Source organism: Nannizzia gypsea, genomic scaffold (genome assembly GCF_000150975.2).
Source record: "Nannizzia gypsea CBS 118893 supercont1.3 genomic scaffold, whole genome shotgun sequence".
Classification (NCBI taxonomy): Eukaryota; Fungi; Ascomycota; class Eurotiomycetes; order Onygenales; family Arthrodermataceae; genus Nannizzia; species Nannizzia gypsea.
Window position 1 is genome coordinate 1,063,991 of NW_003345199.1, and position 17,565 is coordinate 1,081,555.

General features: G+C 51.2%; 2 protein-coding genes across 2 annotated transcripts in view; one reads left to right on the plus strand and one right to left on the minus strand.

Moving 5' to 3' along the window:
* The window catches only part of MGYG_03820 (hypothetical protein), a gene marked incomplete at both ends in the record, with an annotated part of 28,485 nt that extends 12,849 nt beyond the window's left edge, over positions 1–15,636 (minus strand). The window contains 3 exons of the mRNA XM_003173598.1: positions 36–7,574; positions 7,791–11,171; positions 11,224–15,636. Of these exons, the coding sequence (XP_003173646.1) occupies positions 36–7,574; positions 7,791–11,171; positions 11,224–15,636 (15,333 nt within the window). The remainder of the gene's footprint in view (positions 1–35; positions 7,575–7,790; positions 11,172–11,223) is intronic.
* A 592-nt stretch (positions 15,637–16,228) lies between these two features.
* On the plus strand, positions 16,229–17,347 carry MGYG_03821 (hypothetical protein; the record flags this gene model as incomplete). The annotated part of the gene is made up of 5 exons (XM_003173599.1): positions 16,229–16,384; positions 16,475–16,843; positions 16,918–17,024; positions 17,065–17,110; positions 17,180–17,347. The coding sequence occupies 5 exons, from the start codon at positions 16,229–16,231 to the stop codon at positions 17,345–17,347; spliced, it is 846 nt and encodes a 281-aa protein (XP_003173647.1).
* Between the last annotated feature and the right edge of the window lie 218 nt (positions 17,348–17,565).

Here is a 17,565-nt window from a genome sequence, read left to right on the forward strand (position 1 = left end):
GGCTCTGACACAAATGTGAGCATGTATAGACATACCTCTGTCGGGTCATCGCTACTGACTGTACGCATTAAAAGTCCAGAGTTATGGTTGGTCGTTCGTTGTTCGGATTTGGTCTGAAGCGATACCGCGGTATTGAAAAGCCCACGGGCTGAAATGTCCAAAGAATGATATATCTCAGCAAGTGAGGTGTGCTGGTGGGTCAGCCCTTGCAGGAAGTCGGAGTGAATTAACTGAACCAGATCTGTTATAGAGTTGCTACCAGCCAACTGCATTCTGCTTACGAGGATATTAATGAAGGGGCCAATAGCATTGTCCATTCCAGAAATTGGCATATTTCGGCCAGTGACTATGTAGCCAAAGCAGACAGCATCAGATGCGGTGTATGTTCTTAGAACCAAGCCCCAAGCGAGCTGAACAAGGTTGAACAGAGTGACCCCATTCTCTGCGCAGAAGTCTTGTAATGGATGAAGGTTATCAAGTTTCCGGGTGACATGTGCCACCGAAGCCTCATAATTAAGGTCTTGCGTATGATTCAGGGTAGGGAGGATACAGTGGTCTGACCCCTCTAGGTATGTGGCCCAGAACTCCGTGGCCGCTCCGTTAGGAAGATCTTGAACGTAAGAGATATAATCTTTCAGAGTTGCCACGGGTTCGAGGAATGTTTGGCCTTCATAAGCACAAGCCAGCTGCTGTTCAAGTACATTCATTGAAAGGCCATCGACTAGAGCATGAAGGATGCGAAGCTCACAAAGTAGCGCATCACTCGCACGAGCTATGATCAGCTGCCAAGGGCGGGATGCTGTGACATCCCCGGGCCTCCGCGGGGCTGAAGAATTTATACTACTACCAAGGTCAAGAAGAATGACCTTACCAGCTGCGTGATTTAGTACCACTTGATCCCAGAGCTGACCTGAGCTGCTTTCCACGAAGATCGTGCGAAGAATGGGATTGTTATTGACCACCTTATCCCATGAACGAATGAGGCAGTCAATATCAATGCCGTCCATTCTTTGAATATCCCACGTAGTACTGGTAACGTACTGAGCTGCATCCTTAGCTTGACTGAGAAGCATACCCTGCTGAATGCTTGAACATGGGTAGGCATCCTCGATCTCTGTTATATCATGTACTCCCGTCACGACAGCGACTCTTTCGACTAGATGCTCCAAATCGCTGTAGCCGATTTGTAGAAGAGGAAAGTCAGCGAGCGTAAATTGCTTCTGCATTGACGAGAGAGTCACACTGGCCTCGCTCAGCGCAGATTCAAAGGACGAACCCCACTGCTTAATACGAGCTTGTGGCATAGCTTTATGATATGAGATTTCCACCTGCAGCTGCCCACAGGTAACTACGGATGAAACCTCAAGCAGTTCAAACCTGGGGGCACTAGCGGCTACATCAAGCTGTCTAAACGGGGTATCCGCGGTGTGAAATAGTCCCTGCTGCTGTTCCAGCTGTTGGAATGACCCAGCATAATTAAATATTATCTCTAGAGGCACATCTAGTGACAGCTGGCTGCGACCATCTGGATGTAGATATCGTGATGCAAAATAGGCCCATCCATTGCTTCTGACTTGTCGTCGGCTATCTTTGGTGCGCTTTACCACTTCAATGAGACTATGAGCCACTTCCACGGTTGTTGGAGTAGGCCAGATGGTGGTGAACCATCCTACTGTTCGTGACAGGTCGATGGAGGCATCCCATACTTCCCTTCCGTGGCCTTCGCTATGAATAGTGGGCGGGTCCCGGTCAGGGAAATTTTTCATAAATGAGAATATAAGCGCAGCCTGAATGATCTCCACAGGCTTGGTCTGCAAAGCATCATTAGCATTACCGAGAAGGCTCCCAGTCACTTCCGCGTCCAAAGCGAAGCTGATAGTGGCAACATCTAAGTATGTGTTGGATTGTCCTGTCAATCTCCAATAATCCAGGAAGGCTGTCGACCCTGAAGAGCCAGCATCGTGCTCGTTAGGCGGTGCCAGAGAGACCTTCTGGGGAGGTAAGTGTTCACGGGCATGCTGGGCTTGGAGATGGCACCACGTCTGGAATGACAGCGACGATTCGACAGGGGTAATAGTGCTAGAAGTTAGAGATGCTTCCAAGATCTCTTCTAGGTCGCTGAGAATAATCCTCCATGAGACGTGGTCTACCACAAGGTGATGTGCTACCAGGAGAATGTACTGTCCTTGGTTATGGACTTGGTAAAGCTCAACCGCTAGCAAAGGGCCGCATTCGATATCCAGGCTCTGTTGAGCCGCTGCTGCATGAGGCTCAATAAAAGCAAGGTCAGGGACTTCGTGGGTTTTGAATAGATATGATGATATGCCAGAAGTGACATTGGAAGAAGTCGTGATGCGCTGCGTCCATCCACTGTCGTCGTCTTTACCAAATCGGGCTTGGAACATCACGTGACGCTTAGTCATCTCCCGAACGGCAGCCTCCAATTCATTTGCCGAAACTCGCGTCGCGAGCGAGACGAAGAAGCTCTGATTATAGTGATTGCGGGACTCTGGCGGCACGACCTCGAAGAACATTTGCTGGATCGGAGACAAGGCAAAAGGGACATCTAGCTCTTCGGCTTGCTGTGAAGGCAGCACGGCGGTGGACTTGACACATAATGCCAGCTTCTCAATCGTGTTTTGGGTCAATACGCTATCGACTGCCATGACAAGTTGACGCATTCTCGCACGCGCTACGAGCGACATGGCACTGATCGAGTCACCCCCGAGCGCGAGAAAGCTGTCGTCAATGCTAATTCCCTCGGGAGGAAGATTCAGGACCTTCGCGCAAAGCATCACTAGAGCCCGTTGCATTTCCGTTTCCGGTGCTCGCTTGGGCCTACTACTCCCGCTGACGAACGCCTTGATATCATTGCGGCTCAGATTTTTCCCCAAATTCTGCAGCATCCCACGGTTCACCTTTCCGGATAGGGTCAGCGCAATATGATTCACCGGTAGGAAAAGGGTGGGAATCATGTAGGGCGGAATCAGCTCCCGCAGTTTAGATCGGATGCTCTGCACATCGGCAAGGAACTGTGCTGTTGCTTGAAGGATCCTAGTCTCCGCAGATAATGAATGGCCATTGGAGAATTCCTGTAAATGAGGAACTTCCAGGAAAGCTGTAAGGATAGATGTGCCCTGTTGCTCGTCTGGGTGAAGAACCTCTGCTGCAACGTTGGTCGCGTGGGGGAACAGACGATGTACATGATGTTCGACTTCGCCTAGCTCAATCCGTTGACCGTGAACTTTTACCTGGAGATCTTTGCGGCCAATGTATTTTAAACCTCCAGCAGGTAGCAGCTGCACAAGATCGCCCGTTTTGTACACGCGATCTACTCCCCCGCGAATTTGTTGGAGCCATCGCATTGATGGCACGAAGACAGATGCTGTCTGCTCCGGCGCATTGAGATACCCCCGTCCAACAATTGGACCCTCGATAACCAACTCACCTATCGCGCCGATTGGAACCAGCTGCTCGTCATCGGTAGGATCTACAATCCAACAAATGCACCCCATGCCCTCACCGAGCAGCTGAGGAGATTGGTTTATGTTTACTGGGTATTGCCCAGTCGCAACACAGGAGCACTCTGCAGGCCCGTAAAGATTAGCAAGGCCGACCTTGCCCTGCCACTTCTCAACATCTGCTTGGGTCATGCTCTCGCCACTCATGATAAGGGTCTGTAGGCCAGATATGTCGCTTACATCAAGCATTCTAGCCACAGATGGTGTTAATTCTGCGAAATTTGCGCCCGATTCCCTCAAAGAAGCGGGAAGGTTGTCCTTAGCACTCTCGCTGGATGGAATACACACTGAGCCCCCATGCATTAAAGGAAGTAGGTGATCGGTGATGCTGACATCGAATGCATAAGACGCGAATTGGAAGGCTCGTGTATTCCGGTCCATACCGATGAGCCGCCCAACCGCCATGTTGCCAGTACAGAAGGAGGCATGTTCGACGAGTATACCCTTTGGTATACCTGTGGATCCACTTGTGAAGGCGCAATAGGCGATTTGTCTAGAATTAGAAACTGGGTCTGATCGGATCCGTCTTCTAAGGGGATTAGGGGAGGCAAGGCTCTGCTGTGAGCACACTACCACATGTCCTTCTAGGGCTATGGTAGATGCCAGATCTACATTTTTCGCTGAGGATACGATAATCTTTGCCTCCACTGCTTCGCAGAGCGATCTTAGACGGGCGGCTGGCTGGGAAGGGTCCAACAGAAGAAATGCACAGCCAGCCCGCATCACACCAAGCAGCGCAATTACCGTGTTCATAGACTTCTCTATCAAAATAGGGACAATAATCTCCGGCTTCATTTGGGCTACGGACAGTAGGTGGCTGGATAAGCAAGAAGAGAGCGAGTCCAGATCGCGGTATGTCAACCTCCCATCCCAAGCGTCTACGGCGATGGCATCCGGCGTACTCTCGCTATAGGACAAAATTAAATCATGGATGCAAGCCTGGACTGGTGGTGGGAGCTGGCCATTCCACTCTAGAAGATTTTGCATGCCCTGTGGACTAATCTCCTTCAGATCCCTCACAAACATAGCGTCATCCACGATTCGTGAAATGGCATGGGACAGCTGGTACACCATCATCTGCATCACAGGGGGCTCGGTGATGTGGCTATCAAACGCAACTCGGAACTTGATTGACGAGGGAGCTAGTTCGCATGTTACGTTGATGGCATACGAGGAGAATGCCCTTTCGTCATATCCATACTCGTAGGCCACAGAGAAGTCCGACGGTTCGAGATTTTCCTCATCCACTGTCTGGACCACAAGCAAACTCTGGAACTGACAAGCCAGAGCTGCCTCAGAGCTCAGAGAGCGAATGAACTGGAGTCCTGCCTGCTCGAATCGTATCATTTGCGTTCCACGAGTTTGGATATATCCCAGCGCATCTTGTATACGCATATTGGGATCGACGTGAACGCGGATGGGCACTGTTGCAATTGTTGGACCCGTCATGTCCTCAATGCCTGGAACTGGAGCGCTTCGTCCAGCGACGGTGGTGCCAAAAACTACCTCGTCCAAGCTGCTATAGCTAGAGATCACCGTTGCCCAAGCTAAGCGCAAAATGGTGGAAATGGTAAAATCCGAGGACAGCTCACCGAGAGTGAGTTCATGTTCAAGGAAGCCATCTATTGTTGGAACATAATATACTGATGGTAGCGGCGGGAACTGTCCACAAGCAATGCTCTGAAACTCACTTTTCCAGAATCCAGAGATCGCAGCATCATCAGTTGCGGAAATATAATACACGAACCCGTTAAACAGACGTGGGGATAACACCTGGCCAAGATAAGCTGTTTGTAGATCTTGGATCAGGAGTGGGATGGACCATCCGTCGTATAGTGCGTGATGCAGCGTTACGACTAGATACCACCCACCTTGCTTAGAATCTTGGGCGATAGCAGCTCTCGCTAGCGGCCCTCCCAGGCTTATTGGTAGAGTAGCTTCTAGTTTGATGTACTGATCAAGCTCAGCTGCCTTGGGCCACTCAACTTTGGAATCCAGGACTGCCTGGTACATCTGCCCGTCGGCATCTTGGACCAGCCGGGTGCGTAGGATGGCATTTGCCTCCACAGTGGATTCCCAGGCCCTCTTTAGGCTATTGAGGTCAACATTGGGTGGCAGCCGCACTGGGAAATAGCCCTGGTAGGCACCCCGTCGCTTTAAGCTCAATGCCAGTAACCCAGCTTGGAGTGCGGTTGCGGGATAGATATCTTGAACCTGGCTAGTAGGTATAGAACATGAGCTGGCTACAAGCGAACGAAGTCGGGCCCGTTCTGTGTCATTCGATAGAAGAAGGAACGGAGGGATTGGGCGTGCTGCCGAGTCGCCTTCACTGCGCTGTAACTTTCCAGCTAATGCTCCAAGGGTTGGCTGGTCGAAGATATCCGCCACCTGCACGGTCCAACCGGCCTGACGGGCATCCCCAACAAACCGTATCGCTGAGATTGAGTCTCCTCCGTGCTCGAAAAAGGTATCATCCATTCCAATATCCTCGATTGGTACTTTCAGCACACGGCCAGAGATGGACTGGATGAGTCGCTCCTTGTCAGTGGCCGGGGTCCGCTTGACTTTGCTTGCTACAATGTAGCGTCTTTTTTCTTCCCGTGCAAGACGGGAGGCAGCTTGTTTCACAGCCGTTCGCTCCGTTTTGCCAGAAGCTGAGAGAGGGATCTTCGCCATGGGGATAAAGATTATCGGCACCATGGCGGGCGGAAGCTTCTTGCGCAGCTGAGCTATCACTCCCTGCACCTTTGCCCGGAACGTATCACTAGGCAGGTTGAAGAGATCATGGGGATTTTTGCCCTGAAGATCGTCATACTCACTTGGAATTTCGATAAATGCCATCAAGACAGGTCTTTCATCGTCAGTGATTGGAACAATGAGATCCACCATTAGACGTGTAGCCTCTGCAAAACACTCCTTTAAATGATGTTCAATTTCTCCTAGCTCAAGCCGTTGCCCCCTTACTTTGACTTGCGTGTCTTTGCGGCCAATATAACGCATTGATCCATTGCCCGAATTATACTGAACAAGATCCCCCGTTTTGTACATCCTCCGTGGACTAGCTTCGATGGTAAACTGGCGAACCCACGCTGGATCTTGGATAAAGGCGGCAGAAGTGCTCCGTTCATCGTTCAAATAGCCGCGACTCAATATTGGGCCTTCGACTACAAGTTCACCAACTGTGCCAATTGGAGCCAGCTTGTCGTGATTATCCTGCTCAACAACCCAGCCAACGCTACCGGTAGCAAAGCCTATGCAGGAGTGATCTGTCGTATCCATAATAGAGGCATTGACGAAGCAGTCAACGGAACATTCCGCCGGTCCATATGCGTTGATTAGCTTTACCGAGCTAGCCCATGTGGTTACTAGACCTGCAGTCATCGGCTCCCCGCTAAGCACCAGAGTACCTAGCCCAGGAATATCCTCTGGCTTCAGAAGCTCGGCCAGCGAGGGGGTAATATGCATGTAGTTTGCCCCAAGGCTTTTCATAGCTAGCGCAAGGTTGTTTTCCCTCTGAGAAACTTGTGGGATACAGAGACAGCCACCAGCAAGGAATGTTGCTAGATGGTCAGAGACACTAACATCGAAGGCGTAGGAAGCTACCTGAAGAGCCCGTGTGTTCCTATTTATACCCATAGGCTCTATGAGTGCTTGCATGCTTGTAAGGCATGCCGCATGCTCAACAACGACGCCCTTAGGGGCGCCAGTGGTACCGCTGGTGAACACTGCATATAGTTTGTTTTTTGGTTGGACGATAGATGCCCTCCACACTTCGGCTTTTGTTGATCTATTACCCACCGGTTCTTGCCATTCAGTACTATCTAGAAGAATGACAGTTGAAGTGATATTTAACGCGGCAGGCGATAGCGACGCAGATGTTAGTAAAACAGGGGCATCCAGCTGGCTATGAATGAGTTTTAGACGATCCAAGGGATGTGCGGGATCCATCAGTACAAACGCACCGCCGGCGCGCATAATTGCCAGCATGGCAATAGGGGTCCATCTACACTTCTCTAGGTATACAGGGACGAATACTTCTGGCCCTATTCCCCACTGAACTAATACGTTAGCTAGTTGGGAGGATAAACGGTCTAGGTCGCCGTAAGACAGATCGCCATCCCATGAACGGACGGCTGGTGTTTGCGGCTGATCTTTAAAATACTTATCTATAACCTCGTGTATGGTGCCATCGACTCGGGGAGGGATATGCTGATTCCAAGCCCTGAGCCGCTCTATTGTCTCCGGCCCGGCTAGATCGATATCGCATACCTTCAAGGATTGCTTTTCGACTAGCTCTAGTATTGCCCGTCCAAGATGATAGGATAATGTTGCAGCCTCTGCTTTACTCAGAGCTGCTGGGTCAAAAGATGTTTGAATCAAAATGTGGTCTCCATTGAGATTGCAAAGCAGAGTCAATGGATATGTGTTGATCGTGGCTATATTTTCCGCAAATCGCTGGACCTCATGCATAAGCTTTGGCTGATAGAAGCTTTGCTGCTGCTGGATGACGAGGAGGTTTTGGAATTGACAGGCAACAGCAGAGTCTGCTCCTAAAGCCTTGATGTTGTGTAGGCCTGTCGCCTCGTATGGAATCATTTCAATGGTTCGAGCTTGGACCTTATCTAATGACTCCTGCACAGAATCTGCTGGGCTAATATGCACTCTGAACGGGACTGTTGCCATTGTTGGGCCCGTCATCTGCTCAATGTCTCTAACAGGTGCACTACGCCCTGCGACTGTCGCTCCAAAAACAACATCACGCGAACCGGTATGCTCGGACAGTACTATAGCCCAGGCCAGACGGGCTATAGTAGAAAGGGTAAACTTGGAATCCACGACCGGAGTCTCTAGCCTGTGTTCTACGAACTGCAGAGTAGCGGGCTTTTTGGCACGGCCGACCTGAGCCCGGGGCGCAGGAAACACACCGCAGTTCAAGTCCATAAACTGAGAGCGCCAAAATTGATCACGGGCTGATATATCCATACGGCTTAGGTATTCAATAAAACCTGTGAATGGCCGGAGCTTCAAGGCCTGGTCTGCATAGGCCGACTCTAACTGCTCAAGTAGGAGGGTCATTGACCAGCCGTCATAGACGGCGTGGTGTATAGTGAGGACGAAAAATGTCTCAGACTCTTGTGAGACGATGACGGATCTTAGCAGTGGTACTCCCAGGGCAATTTTAGCCCCCTTCGCGGACTTCATAGATTCCTCAAGGCTGCAGGACTCTACCACACATGAAGGGCCATGCTTCAAGACAACCTGGAATGTACGGCCGGACTGCGACTGGATAATCCGTGTCCTCAAGATGGGGTTGGCCGCAACAATTATATCCCATGCGGCTGCAAGGCGAGGAACATCCACACTGGGATCGATGCGATGCTGGTACTGCGCGACGTACGACCCCTGCTGCTTGATAGTAAGACTCATAAGGCCTTCCTGGAGCGCTGTGCATGGATAAATGTCCTCAATATCGTCAGAGGATGTCTGGCACTCGATCATTGCCATCCCACTAAGTGCGCTTACGTCGTCTCCAGAGGGAATTAGGCTGAAGGGAGCAACGTTTTGCGCAGATGACGGAGAATAGCGCTCCAACCCCTCCGCCAGGCTTGATAGGGTGGGCCTGCTGAAAATGTCAGAGACAACCAAGGTATAGCCTGCTGCACGAGCAAGGCCAACGATTTTCATGGCTGTGATGGAATCGCCGCCGAGCTGAAAGAGATTATCACTAATACCCACTCTTTTCGTCGGTAGGGCAAGTGCCATAGCCCAGAGACTTTGCATCAGCTCCTCGTTTGCGGTTGTAGGCTGCAGCTTTCCGCTCCCTCCACTGGCGTCCACTAGCGACTCGAGGTCGCTGCGAGATAAGCAAGATGCAGCTAATCGAATGGCACGACGATTTGTCTTGCCCGACTTGGTTTTCGGAATCATCGAAATCTGGATCATGAGTTGGGGTATCATGTAGCTGGACATGGAAACGGCCAGCTGCGTTTGGATACCTTGAGACAGCAAGCAGAAGCTGTCACTTGCTGGCATTAAAAGTGGTTGCTGCTGGTCAGTCTGGCTTGTATTCGCCTCATCGTTAATGAACGCAACCAAAATGCTAGATGTTGTTTGGTCGGTAGGGTGGATAACATCGACCACGACGTTGTATCCTGAGGGAAGATAGCGCCGAATATGGAATTCTGCTTCTTCTAGTTCAATTCTATGACCACGAAGCTTGATTTGATTATCCTTGCGTCCTAAGTACCGGTGCGAGCCATCCGCATTATAACGCACTAAGTCACCGGTTTTATACAACCGACAGCCGTCATAAGGAGAAGGCGTAGGTAGCCAGGACAATCTGGTAGAAATAAAGGCACCCCGTGTGGCATCAGGCCGGCGAAAATATTCACGAGCGACCACAGGCCCTTCAAATATAAGCTCTCCAACCGCACCAATAGGCATGGGTCGATTGATGTTAGATGGATCGACAATCCAGCCAGAACCCCCAACAGGTCGTCCAATTGTGCCTACGATCCATCGACCGGTCTCTATGGGCTGCACAGTGCAAATGGTGCACTCGGTAGGCCCATACGCGTTAACAAGCCTGACTTTACTAGACCAAGTATCTGCAATGTCTTGGGGTAGGGCCTCTCCAGTTAGAATCATTGTGCGCACGCTGGGGAAGTCACTGGGCTGGAAAAGTCGAACAAAAGATGGGGTAAAAGCAACCCAGTTAATTTTTGCCTTGGATACAAATGCCGCCAGCTCGTTCATTCTTGCCTGTTGGGAAGGAATGCAGACACATCCCCCTGAGGTTAGGATGGTAAAGATTTCCCAAATGCTAACATCGAATGTATAGGAGGCGAATTGTAGTGCTCGAGTCTCACCATCAATGCTCAAGGTGCGGCTCTGCTCGCGTATGCTCGTGGAAAGTCCATCGTGTTGAAGAATGATACCCTTGGGACGGCCAGTGCTGCCGGAGGTGTACAAGATATATGCGCCGTGTCTTGGTTCGGAAGGTGAAGTTGGACCTTGGATTTGCGTACCGGAGTGTTGAAACACTTCTGAAGAAATAACGATCCTTTTCGCAGAGGATTGGAAATCAATATCAACTGTTGTTGGTGAGACGAGGATCATATCTGGCGTTGCCTCCTCGAGTATCGTTTGAATGCGCTCCACATGAGCGCTGGGGTCTAGGGGCACACATATGCCTCCCGCTCTTAAGACAGCGAGTTTAGAAACAGGTACCCAGACGGACCTTTCAAGGCAAATTGGCACGGGTGTCTCTAGTCCAACTCCCTGCTCTGTTAGGTACATAGCGAGCGAGGAGGAATGATCCCATAGCTGTTGATATGTGAGGCTGCCATCCCATGCGTCGATTGCTAGACGGTCCGGTTGTGCGAGACATTCTGCTCTCACTAAATCGTGAATACAAACCTTCACCGTGGGAGCTGGTCTGTCCCAACTCATGATTTGGGCCTTATCTGCGTCGCCAACCAGGTTAATTTCGGACACAGGCACGTTCGGCTGCCTTGTAATCTCTCCAAGTACGGTGCTGAAAGTGCGTCCTATGCTGCGAGCCAAATCAGGGGGGATCTTATTTCCCCAGTAGGTAAATGAGACAGCTGCCTCATTGTGGCCGGTCTTGACGTTTAAAACAATATCGAACTGGTTGGGCTTTGTTAGCTCATGTTTCTATAGAGTCGAGAGGACAACTTACCTCCGTGGGCTGTTGATCAAGTGTCTCATGGAACTCGATGGTGGGATTGGCACTAATGGGGAGCAACTTTTGGTAAGTGATTATAGTGTTGAACAAGGGTGTGCCAAAATGCCTCAGGGCACAGTATATGTCAGCCAAGGAGCAATGCTGGTTGGGAAGGCTCTGCTTGTACCGGTCCCGACACTCGTGCAAATGCTGCCGGACGCTCAGGTCACCCTGAAGATTGATTCGGGAAATCAACATATTGATAAGGGGACCCACCATGTCCTCTACACCGTCAATCGGTACATCCCGGCCAGAAGTCAAATACCCAAAGGCAACCGTCTTGTTGCCCGTGTAGCATTGCAGCACGATCGCCCATGCCAGCTGAACCATGTTGAAGAGTGTAATACCCTCTTCATTGCAAAAAGAAAACAGCTGGGGAGTGTCCTCGATAATAATTTCAAGGTCCACAAGTTTATCGGTCATTGTGGTGGACTGAGCGCTCGGAAATGATGGAAAGTGACACGGTTCGGTTCCCTCAAGGTAGGTTTTCCAATATTGGAGTACTGGGCCCCGATCGACCTGGTTCAGATAGTTGACATAGCGGCTATATGATGGAAGGGATGTTCGTGACAGCTCTGCCTCATACGCACATTGAATATCTCGGATTAACAATTGCGTTGACTCGCCATCCATAAGAGCATGGCTTATCTTAAGCTCGCACGTTGCATTGCCGCCACCCAAGGACCTAAGAGTAAAGCTCCAAGGGAGCAATGTCTGTTCTTTTAGGTCACTCAAGACCCGATCTTTAGCACCTTGGATTTGCCCCCCGGCCTCCAACGGCAGGATCTTGACTGGAAGAGACGGGCTCTTTAACAGGACTTGACAGTATGAACCATCTTGGCCCTGTACGAATAGAGTCCGGAGTATAGAGTGTCTCATGGATACCAGTTGCAATGCCTCTTCGAGTCTGTGCAGGTCAACTACTGTCCCATCCCGAGAGCGCACATCCCACGACATACGGGACCAGTAGGCCCGGGGGTCTCTGGCTTGGCTCAGTAACATTCCATTTTGGATAAAAGAGGCAGGATAGATGTCTTCGATGTCAGACGGACTGGAAATACCTTTCCGGGCTAGGGTATCAAGTATCAGGGACTCTAGCTCCGTCGACGTGATGGACAGCTGCGGGAAATCACTGAGTGTTGGTTGGAAAGGGAGGTTTTCTAGCCGCATTAGCAACTCATCCAATGCGTCTTGGGAAAGGCGGAACCATTGGCTAATGGCGTCTTGGTGCAGCATGCGCTTCGAATACGCCAGGGACACGTCAAGGGAGCTGCCAGATTGCATCACAGAAAGCTCAAAAGGGGCTGGCTTCTGTGCTAGAGGATTCACTTCCCTATTATTTGGAGGTAGTGGTATCTTTTGGAGGTAAAGCCCTTCTTGCTGCTCGGTAACTTGTTTCCAGCGGAAGATGGCCTCCATAGGCAGTATCTGCCTAGAATGGGTGGTATGGTCCTTAGCTTTTCGGTGAGCATGCTTGCTTCGACGTACCATATCAACCACATCACCATCATGGCCCGCTTCCAAAATTAGAGGAGTGTAGGTTGTGAACTGGCCGACGACCTCTGAATCATATACTGTTCGCCCATCGCATTCAATGAATGCCTGTAAGCCGTCCCGTCCTGGAAAGGTAGCCCTGAAGGCATACAGAAAGACACCCAAAAGTATCTCCGCCAGCTCTGCACGAAGGGCATGTTCGCCCCTCTGATGTATCAAGCTAGTTCTGGCGGGGTCTAAATGAAATTCAGCTAAGATGGTCCCGCTACCTTTCATGCTGCTGGTATCGACTGGGCCCCAAAAGCCAGATAGAGGGCATTCAACGGGTGGTTGTCCATTGATATGTGGTTTAAGGGCCTCGCACCACGACTGAAATGAGCCAGTTGCGATTGATGATGAGGGGCCACCACTAGCCAAACAGATGTTTAGCTCGTTGATAATTATCTGCCATGAAGGAGCGTCAACAACGACCTGTGGAACTACTAAGAGTATATGCTGAGTATTATCTTCCTTATTGGCGATTAAATCAGCCAGGAGAATTGGCCCTGTTTCCAGGTTGATCCGATCTGGGCGAGGATCTAGCTTGGCCAAAGGTGCATTGGTAGTGGTTTGAATGTGGGAGCATTGGTACGATCCTCGGATCAGAGGTGTCACTGTCTGCATCAATTGGCCATCTTCTCCATGAGTAAACCGCATGGACAAGCTGGGCTGGTGATATATGATAGCCTGTACCATGGATTCCAGTTCAATTAGGGTGATGGGCTTCGCCAGACGCAGCAAGAGGCTCTCAGTGAAAGCCTGGAGAGGCGAGCTCTTCTCCTGAAGCAGAATGTGTTGTACTGGGGAGAGATGGAAGGGAAGGACTGTAGAGGAGGAGGTTTGAGAATTCATCTGTACAAGTACTCTGGCATTCAATTCAGCAAGAGTAGGGTATTGAAAAATGTCCTGGGTCGTGACGGAGAGCCCTCGACGGCGGCAATGAGCACTGAGCTGCATGGCTGAGATGGAATCACCTCCTCTGCGGAAAAAGGAGTCATGCAGACTGAGTTCCTCGGTCTTCAGGCCTAGAATATAGGCAAATGATTCCTGGAGTGTCCGTTCGATAACTGTTTTTGGAGAATAATGTCTGCTCTGCTGGTGCAGCATGTATACTTCAACACCGGTCCATGAAAGTCTAGCAGTCTCCTCTCGAAGCCGCCTACGATCTGTCTTGCCTGATATGGACAAGGGGATATAGCTGAGTGCAACAAAGGCTCCAGGAACCATGTATGCAGGCAACAGACCTTTCAGTTCCGTCTCAACCTCTTCCATCTGAAGGCGAAAGGCGTCTGTAGGCGCGGCGAATAACTCAGCGGGCAAGGACTCTTCGGCCAGGGTATCCCCTAACCGCACGAATGCCACGAGGACTGCATGCGTACCAACACCACGATCTAGCTGGACCATGTCTACAACCACTTGATGCGGCCGCGGGTCAAGCAGGTCTCCAATATACCATTCAACCTCACCCAGCTCAATGCGCTGCCCACGCACCTTGGCCTGGGTATCCTTCCGGCCAAGGCAGCGAAGAGATCCGTCAGGTTGATATTGCGCCAGATCGCCCGTTTTATACAGGCGGATACGATGAGACCCTTCACCCCGGAACTGGCGCAGCCACGGCGGGTCAAAAACGAAGGAAGCCGCTGTCAGCTTCTTGTTGCTCAGATACCCTCGCCCTACACCGGCACCCTCTAGCACTAGCTCTCCCGGCTGGCCGATGGGGAGCAAAACGTGGTGGTCGTCCGGGTCTACGATCCAGGCCACACAACCAGCAGCGAAGCCGATGTTGTGCGGGTGTCCATCGGGGCGCACTGGAGAGCAAATTACAGAATAAACCGAGCACTCTGCGGTACCGTACGCATTGACGAGCAGCAATCGGTCTGCCCATTTCTCTACGTCGCTTTGGAGCATGGGTTCTCCAGCAAACTCCAGTACTCGCAGGTCCGGCAGCGTGTCAGCATCCAGCAGCCTGGCCACCGAGGGTGTGAGACTGGCGAGGTTGGCCCCGAACTGGGAGATGGCGCCGGCAATGTCATTCTTCGCCTGGCCCGGCGATGGAATACAGACGCATCCGCCGTAGATCCAAGTCCGGAGAAAATCCATGATTGTTGGGTCGAAGGCGTATGAAGCAAATTGAAAGGCCCTTGTCTGGGCGCTCATAGCTAAGGCTTGTCCTGATGCCTTTGCCGCGGCGCAGAGGGCGGCATGTTCATTAACCGCACCCTTTGGCTTCCCTGTAGAGCCAGAGGTGAAAACAATATATAGAGCACTGGATCCCGTCACAGGCGATGCTCTCCAGGACTGATTACTGCTCTGATGCCACTGCTGTGATTGTGTCTCTCCAACTAGGATGAGGCAGGATTCGTCTGCCAACTGTAGGGCTTCTTCTCGGAGACTGCTAGCAGCCAGCACGATTGTTGCAGACGCCTCTTCACAGATCTCCCGCAACCGGGGCAAGGGGTGTGAGTCGTCGAGCAGCACGAAGGCCGCCCCGGCTTTGACGACAGCAAGAATGGACACGGCAGTCCATTTTGATTTCTGAAAGTACAAGGGAACAACCACCTCACAGCCAACTCCTCGTGCCACTAGCTCGTCGGCCAGCGCGGAGGAAAGCTGATCCAGCTCATGGTACGTCAGGCTACCGTCCCAAGCGCAAACACTAGGAGCCGACGGTTGGCTGTCAAAATGCGCCTGGATCAAGTCGTGTACACGCAGAGTATCATCTTTGAGAACGCTTTTGCCATTCCATTGTTGGAGTTGCTTGATGTCGTTGATATCAGCTTTGGCCGCATGGCTTGCTGGGCCTCCATTGGCAATCCGCTGCGGACTCGAGCCCATCTCGACGTGCTTGCTTGGTGATAGATTTTGCTTCCCCTGGCATGTGTAAATGTCGTTTTGTATGTTTGGAGATGGTATTACTCCGGCAGTTCAGCTTGTCCAATTCTTTTCCCTGCATTGGTATATATTGGGGGAGAGGTAATTGTACGAGTACCTCGTGAGGACGCTGCATTCTCTTACTTTGTGAATATCAATGACAGCAGATACAGCTTCCCCCACCTCATGGCCGGGGCCTCTCCCTGTCTGTGGCCGTACGTAAGTATATACCCCCTCTGGACTCCACCCTCGAGCTGCAGGACAAGCATCTGTCTGCGCATGTAGCCCGTTTCTACATGTTGGATAACATTTCGATTATGCAATCCGTGCACAATATAGTTACTTAGTTCGCTGGAGAACTAAGTAGCTGTCTCTTCCCAAGTTGTGCTTTCTTTTATTTCCTTTCTTTTTCTGCTTTAACCATCTCCGAGTGAGATAGTTATAATAGTTATAAATGCGAGTCCACCAGTAGAGGATGGGGTAGATCCAGAGGCAAGAGGCTGCAATCCGAACACTGCAATTCTCCCTTGTATATCCATTCTGAACCGAACACATCATGGCACGTCGAGTGCCTTTTGACCTTCCAGAGGAGGCCATCCGAGTGATCAAGGAGGATGGAGGAGTTATACTCACTGGCTTTGCTCCTACAAGCGAGGTCGAACAAGTAAACCGTGACGTCGAGGAACTCATGGCGAAACGAAAGAGCGATGAGGTATAGAATACCATGAATTCATTCTGCCTCTTCTCTGTCTCTTGCCGCGAGGGGCTTCTTTGCAGCAGAAAGGCTGACCAGACACCCCAGGCCAGGAAAGCCCTCTACAAGGGACGCATTTACTGCGGTTTCCTGTACGGCCTGAGCGAGACGGCACGAGAGAAATGGATCTTGAACCCTACTCTCCAACTGATTGTCAATCACTTTCTCCGCACAGTGAACCCTCCGGACGTGGATAAGAACAGCATGCCAGGGAGAAGCACCGATGCCATTCTTTCACAGGCAAACAGCATCCTGACCCTTCCAGGGGGTGCGGGCCAGGCCCTCCACCGTGACGACAGCATCTGGCAAAACGTTCATCCCAGCCAGGAGGAGTCAGGGTACCGCTTGGGCTCTGATCTCGGTCTTGGGTTGTTAGTTGCAGGAGTTCAGACAACCCGTGCGAATGGAGCCACGTTGGTACATACTTACCCTCCTTTCACATCTGTGCTTTTGTTCAGCATAGAACTCCCTTCTTCTAATTCATTGTCCAGTTTGTCCCTGGATCCCACCTCTGGGGTGATGCGCGAGACGCCACTGAGGACGAAGTTCATGCCGTTGAGATGCAGCCGGGCGAGGCGTTTCTCTTTCTAGGCTCAGCGTTACATGCAGGCGGTGCCAAATTCGACTGACGCTTCCAGACTGATACATGCTATTTTCTTCTGCCGCTCATGGGTCCGACCCGAGGTGGGTTTTCCGGGTTTATACAGTTATGCGTCCTTTCCCTGCATTTTGGTGTGCTGACTGGGTTGTTAGACCAACGAATTCGCTTGGTGGACCAGGGATGAGGTGGAGACCTGGTCGACAGATGCACAGCGACTTGTTGGTTATGTTACTGATAAGATGCTGGGCATCTGCGATGACGGAGATCCTATTGACGCTCTACGACGACCACGGACAGAGGCCGCGGTCCTGAGCAACTAGCTAACAAATTCAGGGTAGGGGCAAGATGTGACCCCCGTAGAAGGTCAGCATTTTCCCTCCCCCCTTGCTGCCATTCAAAATGACGCTCTTCTGGTTGCAAAGATTGACGGGCTCTAAGTTGGCAAACTTGCTGATCCCCCGAACTTAGAAGGCTGCATTGCATCTTGTTGTGCATGAGGACTCAGTTTGATAACTATGTATTGAATCACGTAGCCACT